Source organism: Balaenoptera acutorostrata, chromosome 13, assembly GCF_949987535.1.
Source record: "Balaenoptera acutorostrata chromosome 13, mBalAcu1.1, whole genome shotgun sequence".
NCBI lineage: Eukaryota > Metazoa > Chordata > Mammalia > Artiodactyla > Balaenopteridae > Balaenoptera > Balaenoptera acutorostrata.
In genome coordinates, this window is record NC_080076.1 from 14147858 (window position 1) to 14173028 (window position 25171).

The 25171-nt window shown below is 37.3% G+C and overlaps 1 protein-coding gene across 2 annotated transcripts in view; it reads left to right on the forward strand.

Moving 5' to 3' along the window:
• PIGN (phosphatidylinositol glycan anchor biosynthesis class N) overlaps positions 1-25171 on the forward strand; it is a 111942-nt gene that overhangs the window by 30963 nt on the left and 55808 nt on the right. For both annotated transcript variants that reach the window (XM_057526991.1, XM_007192001.2), the window contains exons 14-16: positions 15593-15671; positions 16621-16803; positions 22616-22755. In XM_057526991.1, coding sequence (XP_057382974.1) covers positions 15593-15671; positions 16621-16803; positions 22616-22755 — 402 coding nt within the window. The remainder of the gene's footprint in view (positions 1-15592; positions 15672-16620; positions 16804-22615; positions 22756-25171) is intronic.

The window sequence follows — 25171 nt, forward strand, 5'->3', positions numbered from 1 at the left end:
TAGACAAAGCAAGGAAGACTTCATAATGATTACAGAATAGAATGCAAATGTTACCAACTTCGGCAATGTACAAGGCTACAGGTTGGAAGGCAGAAATATAAATGGAATAATAGTGGTGCTATTGTCCTCATAAAATAGAATGTAGAGATGATTCCAGCTATAGTTGAGAGAATAAGATAGAGGTTTGGGTATTAGATTATTAAAGTGACCAATGTAGCCACCAGGAGGTAAAAATAGTAATATAACCATATTGAGGTGGGAGGAGACAGCAGGAACAGAGTCGGCGGGGAGTCAACAGCAAGGGTCTCAGGTTATCAAGTCAAGAAATAGTAATAGGGGCTTCCCTAGTGGTGCAGTGGTTAAGAATCCGTCCGCCAATGCAGGGGACATGGGTTCAAGCCCTGGCCCAGGAAGATCCCACATGCCGCGGAGCAACTAAGCCCGTGTGCCACAACTACTGAGCCAGCACTCTAGAGTCCGTGAGCCACAACTACTGAAGCCCTCATGCCTAGAGCCTGTGCTCTGCAACAAGAGAAGCCACTGCAATGAGAAGCTCACGCACTGCAACGAAGAGTAGCTCCCACTCACCACAACTAGAGAAAGCCCGCTCACAGCAACAAAGACCCAATACAGTCAAAAATAAAAACAAATAAATAAACTTTTTAAAAAAGAAATAGTAATAAAAACATATTATTAAGAAAAATGAGGGTAACTACCAGAATAACTAAAATCAGACACATGTAAAAGTTTTTATTTCTGGGTTGGGGAACTGAGAGCTGAGAAGGGTGGGGCAGGGACACATTGGTTGTCATTTTGCCTCTCTGTACTGTTTTTGATTTTAAAAAATTATATGTATATATTGCTTTGATAAAACATAATTTAAAAAGAAGCAAAAAATAGGAAGTTCCCTGGTGGTCCAGTGGTTAGGACTTGGCACGTTCACTGATGTGGGCCTGGGCTCAATCCCTGGTTGGGGAACTAAGATCCTGTAAGCCACACAGTGCGGCAAAAAAAAAAACACAAAAAACAAAACAAGCGGTATTCTAATCATTGGCATGAATCAAAATCATAAAAGTTATGGGCACAGATAAAAAAGAAATTTATTCTTCCATATAAATTTTAGAATCATCAACTTGAATTATATGAAAAATTCTTTGGTTATTACACTATATTTAGGAAGCAATTTGGAGAGAATTGACGTTTTTACACTATTGAACTTTATTTATTTATATCTTCTGTTATGTCCCTAAGTAAAATTTTATCTTTTCCCATCCAGTATACATTTCTCATTATTTTATTCCTGGATATTTTATTTCTATTATGAGTAGTATCCTGTTTTCCCTGTTACATATGTTCAGTATACCAGGAAAAACAGTTATCATCATTTATCATCTGAGTACAATGGGCTCTTTATTTTTCTCTAATCCAATGAGTTTTTTTTCATTTCTACACCATCTCTTTCCTTCCAGTCACCTTTATATATACACCTAATGTTAGCATTGTCCACTTAGAAACTATATCAAGTAATTATTGGAACATAAACATCATAAAAGATGAAAGAATGCTGTGGTCACCCATCCTTTTTGTAAAACAGCTCAGGTTCTTGTTACAAATAATTGTTCAATGAAGTCCTTCCTTCTTGAATAAGTACCATATTTCCTTTTTCTTGTTAGAAATATATTGTTCACTCATCAGTTCTTAAATGTAAGAAAACTTATCTAGGATACTGACAGCTGAAAATTCAGTCTTGAGATTTTACTTATGTGATTAATTTCACCAGCATCACTAGATTTAGGTTTAATAATATCTCTCTACCATTCTTCCATTGTCTTATTTAGTCTTTTCTAGCATGAATAATTTGTGAATAATGTGATAGTTCTTAGGGTGATGAAATAGCAAATGTGTCAAGATATAGGAAGAACAAGATTGCTAAGATCCTGTAACATATCTTAGACTTGTAAAAGGGTCCAATGGATCCATATGGTAATTGCATATCCTATTTTATCCTATTATTTAAAAAATAAGTAAATTTTACCTTTGATATTTTAAAGACCTCTAAGAAAGAATAAAAATCATGAAATATTCATTATGACAAATAGAACTGCTCAAAAAACCCTCAAAACTAAAATTGGGTCTAATGGACTCCGAGTCTATGCCCAGGAATGACCAGCAGGTGGAGCTACATGACTAGAAAAAGTATAGTTTGGCTACGTGTGAAAGTACCTTAAAAAGGAGGAAAAAACACTTTCTATTTGGAAAGTGTGTATAGAGGCTAAAGTAAGATAAGAAAAACATTAAAAGAAAACAATTCCATGAAATGAGAAAAGAACAAGAGAAGACTCTTAAGAGATATTTTAGAAAAAAATGAAAATGGGAAGGAGATATTGTACCTTGCCAACAGAAGCCAAAACATGTTATATTTTATTTAAAAATCACTATTTAAATTCAGGGAACTGAAATAAATTTTAACAGAATATATTAATATTTTCTACTAAAATGGCAAAAGATAACTTTTATTCTTTTTAATATATTTATTTCTTTTAGTCTGATATGGATTAAAATTCCTCCCTTGGACCAAATTTTAAATATTTGTTTTAATGTGAATCTTTCTACCACTTCATCCATCTGATTTACTAATTATTTACTAAAAGTGTAATTTTCTGCCTCAAACCCGAAATTCTTCTTTTAAAAAAGTAACTTTGGGGACTTCCCTGGTAGCACAGTAGTTAAGAATCCTCCTGCCAATGCAGGGGACACAGATTCGAGCCCTGGTTCTGGAAGATCCTACATGCCACGGAACAACTAAGCCCATGAGCCACAACTACTGAGCCTGCACTCCAGAGCCCGCGAGCCACAACTATGGAAGCCCGTGCACCTAGAGCCCATGCTCTGCAGCAAGAGAAGCTACCACAATGAGAAGCCCGCGCACCGTAACGAAGAGTAGCCCCTGCTCGCCACAACTAGAGAAAACCTGTGTGCATCAACAAAAACCCAATGCAGCCAAAAATAAATAAATAAATAAATAAATAAATAGTTTTTTAAAAAGTAACTTTTATACATCACATACCTACATTGGAAAATATTCATTTACTTTATTATGACATGAAAGATAAGATTCTACATCATTGGTCAGTCTAAAGGAGTGCAAATTATTCTATAAATACTTTTTTATTCTGCTTTTTCTGTCTTTGTCATCTTGATATAGTTTTTCCTTTAAATAGATATTCTAAAAAGGAATGGAGTAGATATCATTAGGTACCTCTAAAATATCATTTGTAAATGCAAATGAAATACTTTTGTAATAAAAATCTGAGTAAAGAATATATAATACTTCTATGGGTAGCATTTTAAGGAGATTTCACCCTCCAAACACTAGTTCATGCTGAAAGTCTTGATAATTATAAAACATGGTTTAGTTTCTTCTACAGTGTTCAAATAACTGTGGAAAAAAGATGAAACAATAGCAATCACAGCAAAGAAATGTGCACAATTAATATTTATTTCTCTTTTGCTTTTTAGTTAAGCTTAACATGTTGATAACAGATTCTTTTAAAATTTGATGTTTTCAATATAAAAGATTTAGTCAATAGAGGAGAAATTTTCATACAAATTACTACGTAGAAATGTTGTGTTGCTATTATCATAAATATTATTTCTGCCAAATTCTCTCTCTTCTCCCTCTCTGTGATTCCAATTGTGTGTGTATATATATATGTGTGTGTGTATATATATATACAGGAGAAATATATATATATATATGTTCCTGTTCACAATGATGTGTATGGTTGGTTTTTTAAATGGTCTTTTCTGTATTTTCTTTCTGCTCTTCAAGGTTGAGGCAAGATATTTTCTATTGACCTATCTTCTGATATACCAAATCTCTCTTCTGCTTTGTCTAGTTTGTGGCTATCAGTTATCACTTTTTTTTCAATTCTAGGATTTTATTTCAATTTATTTAAAAAGTAGATTCCAGTTATGTGGTGCAATTTTCTGTCTTTTTCTCCATTATTGAATGTATTAACCACAATTATTTTAAAGTCTGTACTTGATAACACCAATAACCATATTGTTCGTGAGTTTGTTACTGTTGTCCTTTGTCAGTTGGTCCTGTTGTTGTCCGGTAGTTTTTAAATGAACCCTTATCATTGTACATTAAAAGTTTTAGAAGCTCTGGATTATCTCATTCTCTGGAGAGGTCTTACCTTAACGTCTGACAGGCACAGAGCAGTAGCTGACTCAAAGCTGTGTTGCAGTTTGTTTCTTTGTCTCTTCTTCCCGCTGGTTTGTCTCTGCTCTTAGAGTGGAGCCGCCCAGGAATCTCAGCTGAAGCTTGTTGTGTTAGCTAACGCCCTTCCTCTCCGGTGGCTACTGAACACCAGATTTTCTCTCTCATATATCTTGAGATTACTGTCCTACTTTTCAGGTGCTGTCTCCCCAGCTTCTTATCCTCTTGTCTTACACAGCTGAAGAATTCAGCTGAGTGTAAAGTTCACCTTCCCTCTTACCAGCACTTGGCCTCTGTTTCTTTATCTGAGTTCTCCATATATAAATTCTTGCTTATAAAAATTCCTTCTCTCATTTTTCTTAAGACTTCAGTTCAGAATCTGTATTAAATTAGTTTAAGTAATTCCAGATAACCTTCTTTTCATGTCTTTTTTAAAAAAATCCAGAATGAAAATTGTATATTTTTCTCTTATTTTTATTCTCTTTTGGGTCCTCAAGTCCCGGCTTCATGGGATGCTGCAAACCTTAATTTTTATCTCTATAGTCTGATAAGATTGCCAAAGGCTTTGTTGGATTCTCTACATCCTGGTAGCAGCCATCTGCCCAAATTCTCAGCCTTTTTCCTTGTGTAGGGATGCCCTAAGGGTTACAATTTTCTGTGTGATTTCTCTCTAGGGTCCAAACCCTTCAATTCTTGATGGTCTCAAGACCATCAGGGGTCTGCTAGCTCTCCAGTACCTTCAAATTTATTTTTAATTTTGTTTTATCAGGCTTTCTGGTTGTTCCTGGTGGGAGCATTGGTATGCCAAAGCTTCTCCATCATAGCCAGAAACTATGGTTAAATTTTAATGTTTTAATTATTTTAAAAATCTGGTTAGTAAAATGTGAATGAAAAAGTAATACATCTTCACAATAAAAATCACACAGATGATGAAAGTTCCCGTGCCTGGTGTGTTCCAGTCTTTACAGTCTTTGTTCCTGGAGGCATAGCTGCAATTTCTTATGTATCTGTCTATATATATCATGTGTACCTATGTATGTGTATGTATATATCCCTTTGGCTAACATATTTTTTATTTTAATTATGAAATTATTCAAACACACTGAAAAGAATAAAGACTATAACAAAAATCCTTGTACCTACAATCCAGATTTAAAAAATGTTAACATTTTACCATATTTCTTTAGATCCTCTTTTTTTCTTAAGAAATAAAGTGGTGTAATATAATTGAATCCCTATTTTTAAAATCTACCAATTTTTTTTTTTTTTACAATTCTCTTTTTTTCCCTTCAGTACGATTTTCAAGATTTACCAGCATTGGCACGTGCAGCTCCCCTTTATTCATTTTAATTTGTATACGTTACTCCTTTGATTACTCCCTTGCCAGCCCCCCTTATTTTGTTGTTGTTATTTGTTTTGTCTTTTTTACATGGATGTTAAAATATTGTACCTTTTATTCTGGACTTTTTATTTCTCACAAAACTTCTTTATGTTTAAAATATGTGATACTAAGACTTATTTTGCACTCGTTCTCAACTTATGGAAAACTAAAAAAATTACATGGGGAACACGTTTATAAGAGTCTTTAATGTCATAATGCAACAGTGAGGTTTGTATAGAACATTTTGATGAATTCCAGACACATTCTGAACCTTTGGTATGTCCCTAGATTTATAAAGAGTCCATTTAGAAAAATATAAATTCGACTGACCATGGTTTCTTTACCAAAATACTGCATATATAATGTAATATTTCATATAAAATATGTATTTAATGTAATGTAACAAGTATTTCTCTTTAAAAATGTTTCTTCTCATTTTTTTTTAAGACTGCACTTGAGAACATAAATTAGCTTAAGTAATTTATTTCCGCACAAGCTTTTTTTCCCTTTTTTTATTTAGTTTAGCAAATTGTTAGGTGCTTTAAGAATGGCAAGATACATTCCTTTATTTTTCTTCCTTTTTTAGGTCTGCAATATTTTGATAGCATTTTTTTTAACATCTTTATTGGAGTATAATTGCTTTACAATGGTGTGTTAGTTTCTGCTTTATAACAAAGTGAGTCAGTTATACATATACATATATCCCCGTATCTCTTCCCTCTTGCATCTCCCTCTTTCCCACCCACCCTATCCCACCCTTCTACCTGGTCACAAAGCAGCGAGCTGATCTCCCTGTGCAATGCAACTGCTTTCCACTAGCTATCTATTTTACATTTGGTAGTGTATATATGTCCATATATACATTACCACTCTCTCGCTTTGTCCCAGCTTACTCTTCCCCCTCCCTGTGTCCTCAAGTCCATTCTCTAGTAGGTCTGTGTCTTTATTCCCGTCTTGCCCCTAGGTTCTTCATGACTTTTTTTTTTTGGATTCCATATGTATGTGTTAGCATATGGTATTTGTTTTTCTCTTTCTGACTTACTTCATTCTGTATGACAGCCTCTAGGTCCATCCACCTCACTATAAATAACTCAATTTCGTTTCTTTTTATGGCTGAGTAATATTCCATTGTATATATGTGCCACATCTTCTTTATCCATTCATCTGTCCATGGACACTTAGGTTGATTCCATGTCCTGGCTATTGTAAGTAGAGCTGCAATGAACATTGTGGTACATGACTCTTTTTGAATTATGGTTTTCTCAGGGTATGTGCCCAGTAGTGGGATTGCTGGGTCGTATGGTAGTTCTATGTTTAGTTTTTTAAGGAACCTCCATACCGTTCTCCATAGTGGCTGTATCAATTTACATTCCCACCAACAGTGCAAGAGGGTTCCCTTTTCTCCACACCCTCTCCAGCATTTATTGTTTGTAGATTTTTTAATGATGGCCATTCTGACTGGTGTGAGATGATAATCTCATTGTAGTTTTGATTTGCATTTCTCTAATGATTAATGATGTTGAGCATTCTTTCATGTGTTTGTTGGCAATCTATATATCTTCTTTGGAGAAATGTCTACTTAGGTCTTCTGCCCATTTTTGGATTGGGTTGTTTGTTTTTTTGTTATTGAGCTGCATGAGCTGCTTGTAAATTTTGGAGATTAATCCTTTGTCAGTTGCTTCATTTGCAAATATTTTCTCCCATTCTGAGGGTTGTCTTTTTGTCTTGTTTATGATTTCCTTTGCTGTGCAAAAGCGTCAAAGTTTCATTAGGTCCCATTTGTTTATTTGTGTTTTTATTTCCATTTCTCTAGGAGGTGGGTCAAAAAGGATCTTGCTGTGATTTATGTCATGGAGTGTTCTGCCTATGTTTTCCTGTAAGAGTTTAATAGTGTCTGGCCTTACATTTAGGTCTTTAATCTATTTTGAGTTTATTTTTGTGTATGGTGTTAGGGAGTGTTCTAATTTCACTCTTTTACATGTAGCTGTCCAGTTTTCCCAGCACCACTTATTGAAGAGGCTCTCTTTTCTCCACTGTATATTCTTGCCTCCTTTATCAAAGGTAAGGTGACCATAGGTGCATGGCTTTATCTCTGGGCTTTCTATCCTGTTCCATTAATCTATATTTCTGTTTTTGTGCCAGTACCATACTGTCTTGATTACTGTAGCTTTATAGTATAGTTTGAAGTCAGGGAGCCTGATTCCTCCAGCTCTGTTTTTCTTTCTTAAGATTGCTTTGGCTATTCGGGGTCTTCTGTGTTTCCATACAGATTGTGAAATTTTTTGTTCTAGTTCTGTGAAAAATGCCACTGGTAGTTTGATAGGGATTGCATTGAATCTGTAGATTGCTTTGGGTAGTAGAGTCATTTTCACAGTGTTGATTCTTCCCATCCAAGAACATGGTATATCTCTCCATCTATTTGTATCATCTTTAATTTCTTTCATCAGTGTCTTATAGTTTTCTGCATACAGGTCTTTTGTCTCCTTAGGTAGGTTTATTCCTAGATATTTTATTCTTTTTGTTGCAGTGGTAAATGGGAGTGTTTTCTTAATTTCACTTTCAGATTTTTCATCATTAGTGTACAGGAATGCAAGAGATTTCTGTGCATTAATTTTGTATCCTGCTACTTTACCAAATTCATTGATTAGTTCTAGTAGTTTTCTGGTAGCATCATTAGGATTCTCGATGTATAGTATCATGTCCTCTGCAAACAGTGACAGCTTTACTTCTTTTCTGATTTGATTCGTTTTACTTCTTTTTCTTCTCTGATTGCTGTGGCTAAAACTTACAAAACTATGTTGAATAATAGTGGTGAGAGTGGACAACCTTGTCTCGTTCCTGATCTTAGAGGAAATGGTTTCAGTTTTTCACCATTGAGGACGATGTTGGCTGTGGGTTTGTCATATATGGCCTTTATTATGTTGAGGTAAGTTCTCTCTGTGCCTACTTTCTGGAGGGTTTTTTATCATAAATGGGTGGTGAATTCTGTTGAAAGCTTTCTCTACATCTATTGAGATGATCATATGGTTTTTCTCCTTCTATTTGTTAACATGATGTATCACATTGATTGATTTGCGTATATTGAAGAATCCTTGCATTCCTGGATAAACCCCACTTGATCATGGTGTATGATCCTTTTAATGTGCTGTTGGATTCTGTTTGCTAGTATTTTGTTGAGGATTTTTGCATCTCTGTTCATCAGTGATATTGGCCTGTAGTTTTCTTTCTTTGAGACATCTTTGTCTGGTTTTGGTATCAGGGTGATGGTGGTCTCGTAGAATGAGTTTGGGAGTGTTCCTCCATCTGCTATATTTTGGAAGAGTTCAAGAAGGATAGGTGTTACCTCTTCTCTAAATGTTTGATAGAATTCGCCTGTGAAGCCATCTGGTCCTGGGCTTTTGTTTGTTGGAAGATTTTTTTTTTTTTTTTTTAATTATTTTTATTTATTTATTTATGGCTGTGTTGGGTCTTCGTTTCTGTGCGAGGGCTTTCTCTAGTTGTGGCAAGTGGGGGCCACTCTTCATCGCGGTGCGCGGGCCTCTCACTATCGCGGCCTCTCTTGTTGCGGAGCACAGGCTCCAGACGCGCAGGCTCAGTAATTGTGGCTCACGGGCCCAGTTGCTCCGCGGCATGTGGGATCTTCCCAGACCAGGGCTCGAACCCGTGTGCCCTGCATTAGCAGGCAGATTCTCAACCACTGCGCCACCAGGGAAGCCCTTGTTGGAAGATTTTTAATCATGGTTTCAATTTCAGTGCTTCTGATTGGTCTGTTCATATTTTGTCTTTCTTCCTGGTTCAGTCTTGGCAGGTTATGTGTTTCTAAGAATTTGTCCATTTCTTCCAGGTTGTCCATTTTACTGGCAGATAGTTGCTTGTAGTAATCTCTCATGATCCTTTGTATTTCTGCAGTGTCAGTTTTTACTTCTTTTTCATGCCTAAATTTATTGATTTGAGTCTTCTCCCTTTTTTTCTTGATGAGTCTGGCTAATGGTTTATCAATTTTGTTTATCTTCTCAAAGAACCAGCTTTTAGTTTTATTGATCTTTGCTATAGTTTCCTTCATTTCTTTTTCATTTATTTCTGATCTGATCTTTATGATTTCTTTCCTTCTGCTAACTTTGGGATTTTTTGTTATTCTTTCTCTAATTGCTTTAGGTGTAAGCTTAGGTTGTTTATTTAAGATGTTTCTTGTTTCTTAAGGTAGGATTGTATTGCTATAAACTTCCCTCTTAGAACTGCTTTTGTTGCATCCCATAGGTTTTGTGTCATCGTGTTTTCATTGTCATTTGTTTCTAGGTATTTTTTGATTTCCTCTTTGATTTCTTCAGTGATCTCTTGGTTATTAAGTAGTGTATTGTTTAGCCTCTATGTGTTTGTATTTTTTACAGATTTTTTTCCTGTAATTGATATCTAGTCTCATAGCGTTGTGGTTGGAAAAGATGCTTGATTTCAATTTTCTTAAATTTACCAAGGATTGATTTGTGACCCAAGATATGATCTATCCTGGAGAATGTTCCATGAGCACTTGAGAAAAAAGAGTATTCTGTTGTTTTTGGATGGAATGTCCCATAAATATCAATTAAGTCCATCTTGTTTAATGTATCATTTGAAGCTTGTGTTTCCTCATTTATTTTCATTTTGGATGATCTGTCCATTGGTGAAAGTGGGGTGTTAAAGTCCCCTACTATGATTGTGTTACTGTCAATTTCCCTTTTTATGGCTGTTAGTATTTGCCTTATGTATTGAGGTGCTCCTGTGTCAGGTGCATAAGTATTTACAATTGTTATATCTTCTTGGATTGATCCCTTGATCATTATGTCCTTCTTTGTCTCTGGTAATAGTCTTTGTTTTAAAGTCTATTTTGTCTGATACGAGAATTGCTACTCCAGCTTTCTTTTGATTTCCATTTGCATGCAATATCTTTTTCCATCCCCTAACTTTCAGTCTGTATGTGTCTCTAGGTCTGAAGTGAGTCTCTTGTAGACAGCATATATACGGGTCTTGTTTTTGTATCCATTCAGCCAGTCTGTGTCTTTTCGTTGGAGCATGTAATCCATTTACATTTAAGGTAATTATCGATATGTATGTTCCTATTACCATTTTCTTAATTGTTTTGGGTTTGTTATTGTAGATCTTTTCCTTCTCTTGTGTTTCCTGCCTAGGGAAGTTCCTTTAGCATTTGTTGTAAATTGCTGGTTTGGTGGTACTGAATTCTCTTAGCTTTTGCTTGTCTGTAAAGCTTTTAATTTCTCCATCAAATCTGAATGAGATCCTTGCTGGGTAGAGTAATCTTGGTTGTAGGTTTTTCCCCTTCATCGCTTTAAGTATATCCTGCCACTCCCTTCTGGCTTGCAGAGTTTCTGCTGAAAGATCAGCTGTTAACCTTATGGGGATTCCCTCGTATGTTATTTGTTGTTTTTCCCTTGTTGCTTTTAATATTTTTTCTTTGTATTTAATTTTTGATAGTTTGATTAATATGTGTCTTTGAGTTTTTCTCCTTGAATTTATCCTGTATGGGACTCTCTGTGCTTCCTGGACTTGATTAACTATTTCCTTTCCCATATTAGGGAAGTTTTCCACTATAATCTCTTCAAATATTTTCTCAGTCCCTTTCTTTTACTTTTCTTCTTCTGGGACCCCTATAATTCGAATGTTGGTGCATTTAATGTTGTCCCAGAGGTCTCTGACACTGTCCTCAATTCTTTTCATTCTTTCTCTTTATTCTGCTCTGCGGTGTTTATTTCCACTATTTTATCTTCCAGTTCACTTATCCGTTCTTCTGCCTCAGTTATTCTACTATTGATCCCTTCTAGAGAATTTTTAGTTTCATTTATTGTGTTGTTCATCACTGTTTGTTTGCTCTTTGGTTCTTCTAGGTCCTTGTTAAACGTTTCTTGTATTTTCTCCATTCTATTTCCAAGATTTTGGATCATCTTTACTATCCTTATTCTGAATTCTCTTTCAGGTAGACTGCATATTTCCTCTTAATTTGTTACATCTGTTGGGTTTTTACCTTGCTCCTTCATCTGCTGTGTGTTTCTCTATCTTCTCATTTTGCTTAAGTTACTGTTTGGGGTCTCCTTTTCTCAGGCTGGAGGTTCATAGTTCCCGTTGTTTTTGGTGTCTGCCCCCAGTGGCTAAGGTTGGTTCAGTGGATAGTGTAGGCTTCCTGATGGAGGGGACTAGTGCCTGTGTTCTGGTGGATGAGGCTGGATCTTGTCTTTCTGGTGGGCAGGTCCACGTCTGGTAGTGCGTTTTGGGGTGTCTGTGGCCTTATTATGATTTTAGGCAACCTCTCTGCTAATGGATGGGGTTGTGTTCCTGTCTTGCTAGTTGTTTAGCTTAGGGTGTCCAGCACTGTAGCTTGCTGATCGTTGAGTGGAGCTGGGTCTTGGCATTGAGATGTAGATCTCTGGGAGATTTTCGCCATTTGATATTACGTGGAGCTGGGAGGTCTCTTGTGGACCAATGTCCTGAACTTGGCTCTCCCACCTCAGAGGAACAGCCCTGACACCTGGCTGGAGTACCAAGAGCCTGTCATCCACATGGCTCAGGATAAAAGGGAGAAAAGAAAGAAAGAAAGAAGAAGATAAAATAAAATAGCTATTAAAATAAAAAAAAAATCATTAAAATAAAAAGTTTTTTTTAAGTAATAAAAAAAGAAAAGAAAGAAAGAAGAGAGTAACCAAACCAAAAACACAAATCCACCAATGATAAGAAGTGCTAAAAACTATACTAAAAAACAAACAAACAAACAAAAACGGACAGACAGAACCCTAGGACAAATGGTAAAAGCAAAGGTATAGAGACAAAATCACACACAGAAGCATACACATACACACACACAGAAAGAGAAAAAGGAAAAAAATATATATATCGTTGCTCCCAAAGTCCACCTCCTCAATTTGGGATGATTTGTTGTCTGTTCAGGTACACCACAGATGCAGGGTACATCAAGTTGATTGTGGAGCTTTAATCCACTGCTCCTGAGGCTGCTGGGAGAAATTTCCCTTTATCTTCTTTGTTTGCACAGCTTCTGGGGTTCAGCTTTGGATTTGGCCCCGCCTCTGCGTGTAGGTCGCCTGAGGACATCTGTTCTTCGCTCAGACAGGACGGGGTTAAAGGAGCAGCTGATTCGGGGCCTCTGGCTTGCTCAGGCCGCGGGGAGGGAGGGGTACAGAGTGTGGGGCGAGCCTGCGGCGGCAGAGGCCGGCATGATGTTGCACCAGCCTGAGGCGGCATGTGTTCTCCCGGGGAAGTTGTCCCTGGATCTCGGGACCCTGGCAGTGGCAGGCTGCACAGGCTCCCGGGAGGGGAGGTGTGGAGAGTGACCTGTGCTTGCACACAGGCTCCTTGGTGGTGGCAGCAGCAGCCTTAGCGTCCCATGCCCGTCTCTGGGGTCCGCGCTGATAATCACGGCTCGCGCCCGTCTCTGGAGCTCCTTTAAGCGGCGCTCTTAATCCCCTCTCCTCGTGTACCAGGAAACAAAGAGGCAAGAAAAAGTCTCTTGCCTCTTCGGCAGCTCCAGACCTTTTCCCGGACTCCCTCCTGGCTAGCTGTGGTGCGCTAACCCCTTCAGGCTGTGTTCACGCCGCCAACCCCAGTCCTCTCCCTGCGATCGAACCTCCGAAGCCCGAGCCTCAGCTCCCAGCCCCTGCCCGCCCCGGCAGGTGAGCAGACAAGCCTCTCGGGCTGGTGAGTGCTGGTCGGCACCGATCCTCTGTGCGGGAATCTCTCCACTTTGCCCTCCGCACCCCTGTGGCTGCGCTCTCCTCTGTGGCTCCAAAGCTTCCGCCCTCTGCCATCCGCAGTCTCCGCCCGCGAAGGGGCTCCTAGTGTGTGGAGACCTTTCCTCCTTCACGACTCCCTCCCACTGGTGCAGGTCCCATCCCTATTCTTTTGTCTCTGTTTTTTCTTTTGCCCTACCCAGGTACGTGGGGAGTTTCTTGCCTTTTGGGAGGTCTGAGGTCTTCTGCCAGCATTTAGTAGGTGTTCTGTAGGAGTTGTTCCACATGTAGATGTATTTCTGATGTATTTGTGGGGAGGAAGGTGATCTCCACGACTTACTCTTCCACCATCTTGATGCTCCTCTCCTTATAGCATTTTAATCAATTAAGATTTATTGATTCATTTTATGTGCTTTGCACTTTGCTGAGTATTATTGATATTAATGTAAATAATTAGTGGCCCTCATGAAGGTTAAAATTTAACTGTAGAGAAATAAATTGATGATGAGAACACACTAAAGTGCTAATGGTGTGAGGTGAGATTTGGAGTAGACCATAAAGGATGATGAAGATTTGATTTTGGAAAGCAGAGACAGGAGGATCTTTATGAACAATAACTCAGACGTGAATGCAAGATAGGTGAAGAATGAAGAAGTTAACCATTTTATAACTGAGAGTATATATTTGGGATAATGGGAAATTAAGTAGAATAGAAGGAGATGGTCATCAGTAGTCCAGGAAGTTTAGAATTGATGAAGTAGACAATAATATACCCATATCAATTTCAAGTATATTAGAAGATGTAATCAGGATTTTAGGAAGTGGAGTGGATTAGAGCAAGGAGAAGGAAGATCAACTTAGAAGGGTTTTATAGAACTTTGGAAAATTTATCTTAGATGTAGCCTTCAAAGAATGCCTGTGCTCTTTGGCCCAGTAATTCCATTTCTAAGACTTCTAGGAAGATATTCCAAAATGTGTGGTGTCTGAAGGACAGAGAACTGGATCATGGCAACAGTTTGAAGTAACTTGTTTTTCTTTCATGTATTCCTGCTTCCTGGTACCTTTTTCTTCCACATCCCACTGAGTCCAGGGGTGGGGGATTTTCCTACAATCTGACAAAGTGATTGGGTTCCCATGAGTTGAAAGATCTGGGATCCCTTGGAGTAGGCACAGATTCTTAATCAAGCCTCTATAGAACTGTAGAGAGTTCATAGTTGAGTTCTGGGGTTCTTGAATTTTCTGAAATTATATGTAAGATTTTGGATTATTTATTTTTCTAGAGCAAGTTTCAGATTCTGAAAGATGTCTGTGACCCACCCAAACTAATAACATTGCTTAAACGATGAACTTTCTACAAAGTCTCCATCTCTTATCTCTGAAACCAAGTAGAAAGAAGACAAGTGATTATTGAGCCATATGAAATTGTCAAAATTTAATTTAGTAGTTTTTGACATATAAAAACATCAATTTCAAATGATCCAACCTAATATATCCTTAAATAACTTTTTTACACTTTTAAAATGTAAAGGTATTCACTTTAGGAATGTAGATGCTAGTTAAGCAGTATATATTCAATTTTGTGTTTAAATATACTTATTTAAAAATTACTTATGCAGTATTAGGTGTATTTCTCCTTTGTATTTAAGGTTTTTACTGTGGTAAAACAAGGACAGGGAAATGGTGGAAAGAGAAATGAAAGATAGGAAAACCAAAAAAGTATATGGTGTAATACAAAAATAGCAAATAGATTCAAATTATTCACTAACTTTAATTGTTGGTTAAGCTCTGCTCGGATCTCTTTGATAATGAAAATTGTCAGGCCCTGTCTGGCTCAAGGGTACAAAGCACCGTAATGTATCTGCCCTGTCTGTTGTGTCTACCATGAGCATGAGAGAGCTGAGTGTTGTAACTCAGACCACTTGTTTGTTGTTCCATTAATTACATTGATTTAATCAGAATTTCTGTGTTAGCCAGAGCATTACATTTCTTCCAATGATGTATTGTATGACTGTCATAAGTGGAGTTTGGCAGTTGAAACTTTGAGTCAAGAAAACCAAATTTAGTTATAAGTTATTTCTTGGAAGAGTTCAGATAACCAGCAGTGATACAATTTGGCTCAGAGTTTGTTTGTTTCTTCTTTCTCTCTTTCTTTTCTCAATTTTCACCATCCTTTTATTTTCAATTAAGCAAAGAACCAAGAAAAAATGTAATTGAAATGAAGAAACATTTTAAACCTAAAGCATTTTTTTTCTTTTGTAGCTCGCTTTCTGATTCTAAACAGATCAACATTTTAAGAAAAGCAAGATCTTATATAAAACAGAAAAAGTATGATGAAGCAGTAAGTATGCAGGCCTTGTATATATAAATAGCTGATCATTCAGGTATGGGGAGGGGCAAGTATGGTGATGGAGAGCAAAGTGGGCAGGCCAGGGAGCTTTCCTGAACCTTTAAGGAAGGGTTAAATTTCCTAAGTAGCTGCTTTATCCACATGGACATACTTCTCTTATTTCAGGTAATGTTATAGGTAAATTTTTTTAGGTTAACATTGGAAATGAACAATTGCTGTTCTCTGTAATGAGAAAGTATATTCCAAGCTTCTGTCATCCAACTTATTTATGCATAATATTTTAGAACATGACATATCTATACATTTAGAATTAGCTTCACACTATTAGAAATATAATGGTTCATACGGAAGCTCTGACTTTTCCCAACTCCTACCCTACCACGTTTTTCATTAATTTTCTCTGTTTTAAATGGTCATATAATTTTAAAGTAAGAAAGAATTCTATTTTTGGTTTCTAAAATTGCCTAAGTAGTATGATGGCATTTCTAATGCTTATTTTTGTTATGGCTTTACAGTGGCAAGCTATTCTTCTCCACTAAAATATTAAGCTATTTTAATAATGTTTTGTAACTGATTTGGGTAATCTGATATGAGAAAGTCAAAAAATGTAAATGTTGGCATCTCTTATCAGGGACCTATATTAGAGAACCATTTCTTTCATGTGTCATTTGAAGATAATTTCCACAAAATGAATCATTCAGAATCATTTAAAATCATTGCACATCTCATAGATAGTTTGCATTTTAAATGTCCTTTCTTATCAAGATTTAGAAATTTATTTTATTCAGGAATTTTTCATATACTTTGCAAGAAGATCCTTGAACAATCAAAATCTGTTTTTGATCAATCATCTATGGTTACTTTAATAATTTTTCTTCCTTTGAAACTTAGATTGTCTTTGTCTTTGCATGTGGCGAGTTATATTTTTCTTTCTCCATAGGTCTCCCTTTGCAAGGAGCTGATTAATCTTGCATTGAAAGGATTGTCCTATTATCACACTTATGACAGATTCTTTTTGGCTTTCAATGTCGTTCTTGGTTTTGTGGGATGGACATCTTATGCTTCTTTGCTGATCATCAAGTCTCACTGCAACCTTACCAGAGGTGTTAGTAAAGAAGTCAAGGTATGTTCAGAAAGTATAATGAAGATTCAGATGATGGTGTAAAATCATAAGACTAAGGAAAGAAATTATATCAAATTAACTGCAGTGAGTTCATATAATGTACATGCTGTACTAAACTAACTCTTTCATTTGCTTTTGTTGTACTGGGTCTTTTTTTCTCAGTAATCTCTGTTTCTTTAGTTGGGAAAAGGGTGTATCAGTAATAATGGTCCTGTAACTTAAGAGGCTATAAAGATAGCTGTGTAATTTACATTTGCCTATGGCATTAACTGTGTTGTTTTTCTGTTTATTTTTATAATTATTTAGCATGTTATAAGTATTCCGTATCTTTCTACAGTACAGGTGATCAGAAAACAGTTTCAAAGCAATATATTTAACTTTATCTGATATTAAGTTTAGGAGCTGGAAAGAAATAAAATCACTTATTCAAAATATTCCTTTTAAAATAATATACATTTTTCTGGAACTATCCTTACCTTTTTCATCTTTATAAAATTCTTAAATACAGATTTCCAGAACTTTCTATATATCCTCATTTTAAGAATTAGTCCCTAGTTTACTGTACTTTCAATGCCAAAAAAACCCCGCGCTTTAATAATACTTCATACAACTGAGAAAATATAACAGTACATATGCGGTTTTACTATATTAAAACACTTTTTTAAAATATATTACTGTCATTTACCAGGGATAATATGCCTCTTCCATCTCCTTTACTTCATTCTCTAATGATTATTACCATGTCCAAATCCTCTAAAAAGTAATATAGCTGAATGGTGTATTATTAATAATAATAGTCTGCAGACATTTCCAGTGGTAACTTTTTTCAATTTTATACTTTATTTTTCTGTAATGGAAGGAAGAGCAGTAGTATTTATTCCATTTTGTTATAATGCTATAATGCATCTTAAGTAATTTACCCCAAGTAATTTTCATTCTTTGAATGTATGTGAAATTGGCTAGAGTAGAAATCATTTCTTACGTGGTAGGAAAAGAGACAAAAACAAACGTGTTTTAGTGGAGGATATAACTAGGCATTCAGCTGGATATTTGAAATTTATTTTGCCACTTTAAACAGTGCTGGAAGTAGGCATTATAATTTTTCTGTATAAAAGAGGAAACTGAAGCTATTTAAGTAATTTGCAAAAGGCCATTCAGCTAGGAATGTGGAGGAACTGAGATTTGAGTCCAGAGTAGTCTAATGCCAAACACTGCCGTTTGGTATTTGTCTTGACGTTTTGGGTTATTGAGAAGGGATATGATGTCTTTAGATTGTTGTGTCAGCAGATTTCACAGCTGATAGTTCTTTATTCATTAATCTGATAATGCAGAGAATATTTGTGTATACAGCACACTGCTAGATGCTTCATAGGATACACCAAGAAATACAAAATTCAGATACAAAATTACAAGCTTCTCAAGGAGCTTGAAATTAAATAAAGTATGTAAGAGATGTATACACATAGCCACCTTATCAGGTATAGGTCATATACTACGCTATATTACATAAGACAACAAATGTTTGACAACTTTAATATAAAATGTTAAGTGAATGTGATACAATGACTCATATTTTAAATAAAGAAAATCTCACTTTAGCTAGGGTGATGATAACAGGAAAAAATAAGTCTTGGTGGAAATTTAACAGTCAGAATATAGGGAGAGGATAAGAATTAAAGCAAATTGAATAACATAAATAGAGGCAGAGTTGGGAAGATGTATTTTTATGCTGGGATAATAAGTAATATTTATTAAACTGCACTATTCCAGGACTGTCCTTGGTGTTGTACATGTGTTATTCAGTTAAGCTTAATACTACCCTAAATTTAATGGTTATGATTCTCATAATATGGATGGGAGAATTTAGGCTCAGAGAGATAAATGTTTTCCTCAAGGACACACTGGTGTCCTTGAACTCTAATACTTAAATTCATGCTCTTTCTATACCATGCTGCCTTCAAAATAAATAGTTCAGTTCGGGGGGAATTTGGGAGGTTTGTCCAAGGGCCTAATAAGAGATAATACTGGGGCTTCCCTGGTGGCGCAGTGGTTAAGAATCCGCCTGCCAATGCAGGGGACAAGGGTTCAAGCCCTGGTCCGGGAAGTTCCCACACGCCGCGGAGCAATGAAGCCCGTGCGCCACAAATACTGAGCCTGCGCTCTAGAGCCCAAAAGCCACAACTACTGAGTCCTCGTGCCCCAACTACTGAAGCCTGCGCGCCTAGAGCCCGTGCTCCACAACAAGAGAAGCCACCGCAATGAGAAGCCCACGCACCGCAACGAAGAGTAGCCCCTGCTCACTGCAACTGGAGAAAGCACACACGCAGCAAGGAAGACCCAACGCAGCCAAAAATAAATAAATAAAATAAATAAATAAATTAAAAAAAAAAGAGAGATAATACTGATAATATAGATTAGATGGAAGTAATCAAAGGCCTCAAATGCTAGACTATAGAGTTTAGACTTTATTTAGTGAAGAGCTGGTCTATCACTTAGAGTTAAACCAGAGAAGTAGACCAGTACGATCTCTGTATTAAGAAATTTAGTGTAAGGAATTGGCTCATGTGACTGTGGGGCTAGTTAGGCCGGTCCTAAGTTCAGAGGTCAGGCCATCAGGAAGGGCAGACTGGAACTTGCAGGCAGGAGCGAAAGCTTCACTCCACAGGTACAGTTTCTTCTTCAGGGAACCCTCTGTTCTGCTCTTAGAGCCTTTTGTGAATCAGGCTCACCGTGATTGTTCAGGATAATCTCCCTTAAAGTCAACTGATCATGGACATTAATCACATCTACAAGATATTTTCACAGCCAACACCTAGATTAATATGTGATTGAATAACTAACCAGGGTCTGTAGCCTAGCCAAGCTGACACGTAAAACTGACCATTACAGTTGAGGTTATTAAAAGTATTTTGAACCCTTTGGTTCTGTTTGCAAAACATTCTGATTCTTCTTCAGCGAGAGTTTATAATCTAGTGAAGTGTCAGCATCTGGAGGAAGAATAAGTTGCCAGAAGTCTACAGCGTTAACCAAAGGGAGGCTTGGAGAGCAATTAGGGGGTGAGATGATTGCAGCTGTGCACGCTTTAGAACATGATGCTTGCAGTTGGGGTGTAGGGAGCCTTCACCGAGGTAGTTGTTGCCAAAGTCAAATCTTAAAGGGTGAGTCGGATAGCCCAATAGAAAAAAGGAAGAAGGTGCAGGGAGAGCAGCATGTGCCAGATGAGGAGTGAGGTAGCATGGCTTCTTGGAAGGGCTGCAAGTCACTGACACAGCTAGACTATAGAGGGCCCGGGGGGAGTGAGAGATGAGCTCGCAGCAAATTCTACCCTCCACTGCCGGATGAGGAAACAGCTTGAGACAAGCTAAATGGTTTAGTCAAATTGACAGCAAATAGAACAGCAGTGCTGGAATTAAATTTAGGTCTGACTCCAAAGTTTCTGTCACTTCTCCATGACAGTGTCCCCCAGATTATACAGGTTTATCACTCTTACAGACAACTCTGCAGTGAACATTCTCTTTAAAGGTAATTTGCCATAGCTCCTCCTAATTGAACTCTGCATTTAACTTCTATCTACTCTTCTCCTTTGCTTTTGGTAGTTCAGATGTCTTTTGCTTTAGAACTGAATATCCTTATTTTGCCACATGCTTCCCTTATTCTCTCACTGCTTAGGGAAATCACAAAATGTTAACCCCTTAAACCAAGTCCCAGGATTCCATCTCCACCTGTATGGTTTAAACTCCTCATAGGCCAGCACCTAGTACTGAGCATGGTGTAGACTGTGCGACGTAATCATTGTTAGTTGGATGGAGGAGTGATGACAATGCACACAGCATGGCTCATTATCATCAGGTGTTTTTTGGAGGGTCTGGGGAGGCAGGGAGTTAATGATGATGAGGTAGGAAATGTTCCCCATTCCTGTTATGTAAAATCCTTTCAATTTTTACTTTAGCTGAACTGAATTCTTTTTGATTTGGTTTCCTACAAGTAGATGTTTATTTGTAATGTCGATTACTTTATGTGTCAAAGGATTGGATAATTATATGATATTGTACTGACTCTAGAAAATCGCTCGAGTGTCTTTTTTAGGTGCTCTTTAAACTTATTTTCTTATTATTTTACTACCCTCAGAGTGATGTGAAACCAGTCCCAATTCCTAAAGTGAATCCCTGCCTCAGGCACCTTGGGCTTTAGAGACTCTACCTGTCCATGTCTGTTAGAAACCTGCTCCTTCTTCCTCCATGCCTTGCTATGGGGCCTCCATTTCCAGTGCTAGTCACTGAGAGGTTTCTGTAGTGACTTTTGGGACTAATGCAGAGAGGCAGAGGAGGAGAGAAGAAAAATAAAGGTGATAATGATAGCCATTATTTATTAAGCAGTAGTAATATTCTGGGCATTTTGTTAAGCTCTTTTCATAATCTCATTTAAGCATTACTAGCCTTGATAAATAGATATGGAATTATTCTTCGCATTTTATAGATGGGGTAAAATTAAGTCTCAGAATCTGTTTTGTACTTTGCTCATGGTCATACAGTGAGCAAGTGACAGAGCCAGGATTTGAATTCTGATCTGTGTAGCTCCAAACTCTTAATCACAATGCTATGTCTCACCTTCCTTTTTACAACTCTGCCCTAGTTTATTCTTGCTTCTTTACTTCCTTTCTGGTGACATTTTAGGCCAGAGGGAGGAATTATAAAGGGGAAAAAAACTCTTGCTTTTCCTCCCTAACCTCCCCTACTCCAGAAGGTAATTCTTAATTCTCACCTTATTTAGTTTGGGTAGCAAAACAAGGGGGAAACAGAGAGAGAGAAAACAAGGCACGGAGGCAAGAGAGTACCGTGTGACCCCTCCAGCCCTGTCAAGGGGGAAACAGAGAGAGAGAAAACAAGGCGCGGAGGCAAGAGAGTACCATGTGACCCCTCCAGTCCTGTCAAGGGGGAAACAGAGAGAGAGAAAACAAGGCGCGGAGGCAGGAGAGTACTGTGTGACCCCTCCAGCCCTGTCAAGGGGGAAACAGAGAGAGAGAAAACAAGGCGCGGAGGCAGGAGAGTACCGTGTGACCCCTCCAGCCCTGTCAAGGGGGAAACAGAGAGAGAGAAAACAAGGCACGGAGGCAGGAGAGCACCGTGTGACCCCTCCAGTCCTGTTTTCTTCTCCTGTGCGCTCTTAGCATCACAGCTTTCCGTAAGTGTGTTCTTGTCCCAATCATTGGCATTTCTGTCCCTGACCCTCGCAGCATTACTCCTGGCCCAGAGCACCCGCGGCCTGTGGAGGCCGTCACTGGTGATTTACATGGAGGAGCTCCTTTCTTGTTTGGCAGGTGTTTGGGAGAGAAGATATGACTGAATGAACCTACTGTGGTTGGGTGATGGAGAGAGAAGCGTGGGCAGCATGTCAAGTTGAAGTTTGAATAGATAGAATCATTGTTCCAAATGAAGATTAGGTCCCACAGTTTGTTGTAGATTAAATGGGCTTTTGTGGGCTTGTCAGTGAACTCAATCAACATTTATAAAATTGTTACTAAGGAGAAATATGTCCAGAGTTCCGAACAAGTTACTTGCAAACAAACTTTAGGAGCATAGTCATTTTAAATTGAGAATTACCTAATTGCAACAATTCCAGGCTATCCAGCTTTTTCTCCTATAATGTGCTTCTCCAATGACAGATTTTTTTAAATGCAGTTCTTAGATTAATCATATAGTTATAGAATCACTGAAAGAAAGTAATGTATTTTCTTCATTTTATAAAATCTCTTTTAAAAACCTATCAAGTAGCATGGGTTTGGAGTGTTTTCAATGTTTTGTTTAACTTTCAGAAACCAAGCCATCTCCTGTCATGTGGTTTTGTAGCTGTTGGCGTTTTACTAGCACTTTTCCTGCTGATTCAAGCCTGTCCCTGGACTTACTACATATATTGCTTGTTGCCACTGCCCGTATGGTATGCGGTTCTGAGAGAGTAAGTAACACATCTTGTGGTCTTGTTTTTCACTTCACTGACAGTTAAATCTGTATTTAAATGCATTAGATTTCTGTAACATAAGTCATGAAAGATAATTATAATACCCTCAAATCTCCAAGCCCTTTCATTTCATTCATAGCAGCATAAATGTTGCATATAAACAGGCATTTTTTTTTTTCTTGGCCGCACCTTGAGGCCTGCAGAATCTTAGTTCTCCAACCCAGGATTGAACCCAGGCCCTCGGCAGTGAAAGCGCAGAGTCCTAACCACTGGACCTCCAGGGAATTCCCTAAACATCCTTTTTATTTTACTTTTCCCTTTTGACTTCATCTTGATTGCCCTGAGGTAGCACTGGCCTCATTCCCTTCTTTGTGTTATCTTTTATAAGAAAAATCTGGAGTAAAAATTAAATAATTAATATGGATTGTACTATGTCAGGAGTGACTTACGTTTTGAATTTGTCTCTTCATCCCAGTTTCCAGTGTATCTTCATGTTTCACAAAGCAATTTGCATGCTTTTGTTCTATACATTTTTGCCCCTCCTTTCCCAGCTATCATGTAAACCTAGATGAATGAAAGTTCGCAATTAAATCCAATCTAGTAATGTATACCTACAGGGGTTAGGGGAGATTATTCTTGTATGCTGTGGTTCTACCTTTAAGTGCTTGCTCACAAGTTGGACTTGAAATGGATTCTTATCATTGTAGAAAACATCAGAGGTAGAGCTCTCATGCAAGTTATAAGCACTTTAAAAGAAAATCACTAAAATGTTGGGCTGGTTCACGTTCACAGGCAGCGAGGGTCATGTTACAGATTGTGTTGATTTCTATATTTGCACCAGTAATCTAGAATTTAAACTTAGTCTTGGGCATCCTTTGAGCAAACCAGACGCCGAAAGCAGACCAGGGAATGACAGCCCAGAATAAGGGTGTTGTCAGGGTTGGCGAGCATGTTGCAATGACACAATGTGTTTTCTAATTTTTGTTACCTCCAGCTTTGACCACCTCTTCTTAATATGAAGAATAAAAATTAATATTAAAATATTTTAAATGTTAACATTTTTAAAAACAAGGCAAAAAGACACTGACAAAAGAACAGACTGTTACTTCTCCATTTGAAAGGAATAGGGTTGTTGGATGTACATACTTAAATTGGATTTTTTCCTAATGTCATTTGCTCTGGCTTAAAAAGTTTTAGAATGAAAGGTGTTATCCAAAATTCCCTCCTGAATTATTAAATGTTCTATTTATGAAGAACACATATACATTTAAATTTTAAGGAGAGAGTGATTTTGAAAATATGTTGTGTTCTATCTTTATCTTTTTGATAGATTATAAAGAAAATAAAACATAAAAATTCACTTTTCTTGTAGAAATAATCTAAATGATTTTACAAAATCATCACTGTTGAGAACAAAAGAAACATTCTCCTTTTGACTGGTGTTAGCTTTTCTTTCCTAACATGGCACCTTAATTGTTTTGATGACATTATGTAACCATTGTTTTCAATCAGAAAAAGGTTATAAACCAAGTGATACTGACTTTTTATAATTGCCTACTTAATAATGCACTACCAATGCTAAAAAAATTTTTCCAGTGATGAAATGTAAAAAGGACTCAAGTATGTAATACATTTTTTTTTTAATTAATTTTATTTATTTATTTTTTTGGCTGTGTTGGGTCTTCGTTTCTGTGCGAGGTCTTTCTCTAGTTGCGGCAAGCGGGGGCCACTCTTCATCGCGGTGCGCGGGCCTCTCACTGTTGCGGCCTCTCTTGTTGGGAGCACAGGCTCCAGACGCACAGGCTCAGTAGTTGTGGCTCACGGGCCTAGTTGCTCCGCGGCATGTGGGATCTTCCCAGCCCAGGGCTCGAACCCGTGTCCCCTGCATCGGCAGGCAGACTCTCAACCACTGCGCCACCAGGGAAGCCCCCAGTAATACATTTTTAATGGTTATGAATTCACATTTAATTACAATTAGTGTACAATTAGTGACATCTTAAATTGAGTTTGGAATAGGTTATTTCACCCAGTGAAAAAGTGCAATTAAGATTTTCTCTACCTAGACTAGGAAAACGTACCTTTATTTTATTAAGACAGTTGAGATTTCAATATAAAATTAACTTTAGTGAATTTTTAAAGTGTTCTCTATGTTTATTCATTTGGGTTTATTGTATTTTATTTCTGATGTTGTATCTGTAATTGTATGTGCCCATGTTTAAACTAAGATCCAATAAGACTCATTTATTGTCATTAATGTTTATTAAAAAACCAAGCAAATTAATGTGATCATTATCAACTTAATTCAGAAGTTATATTTTTCCTAGAATACTAGGTTTCAAAAAAAGATTTAGGTAAGTAAAGCCATTGAAACAAATCTGTTGGAGATTATCTTAGTTTTTGAAAAATCTATGAA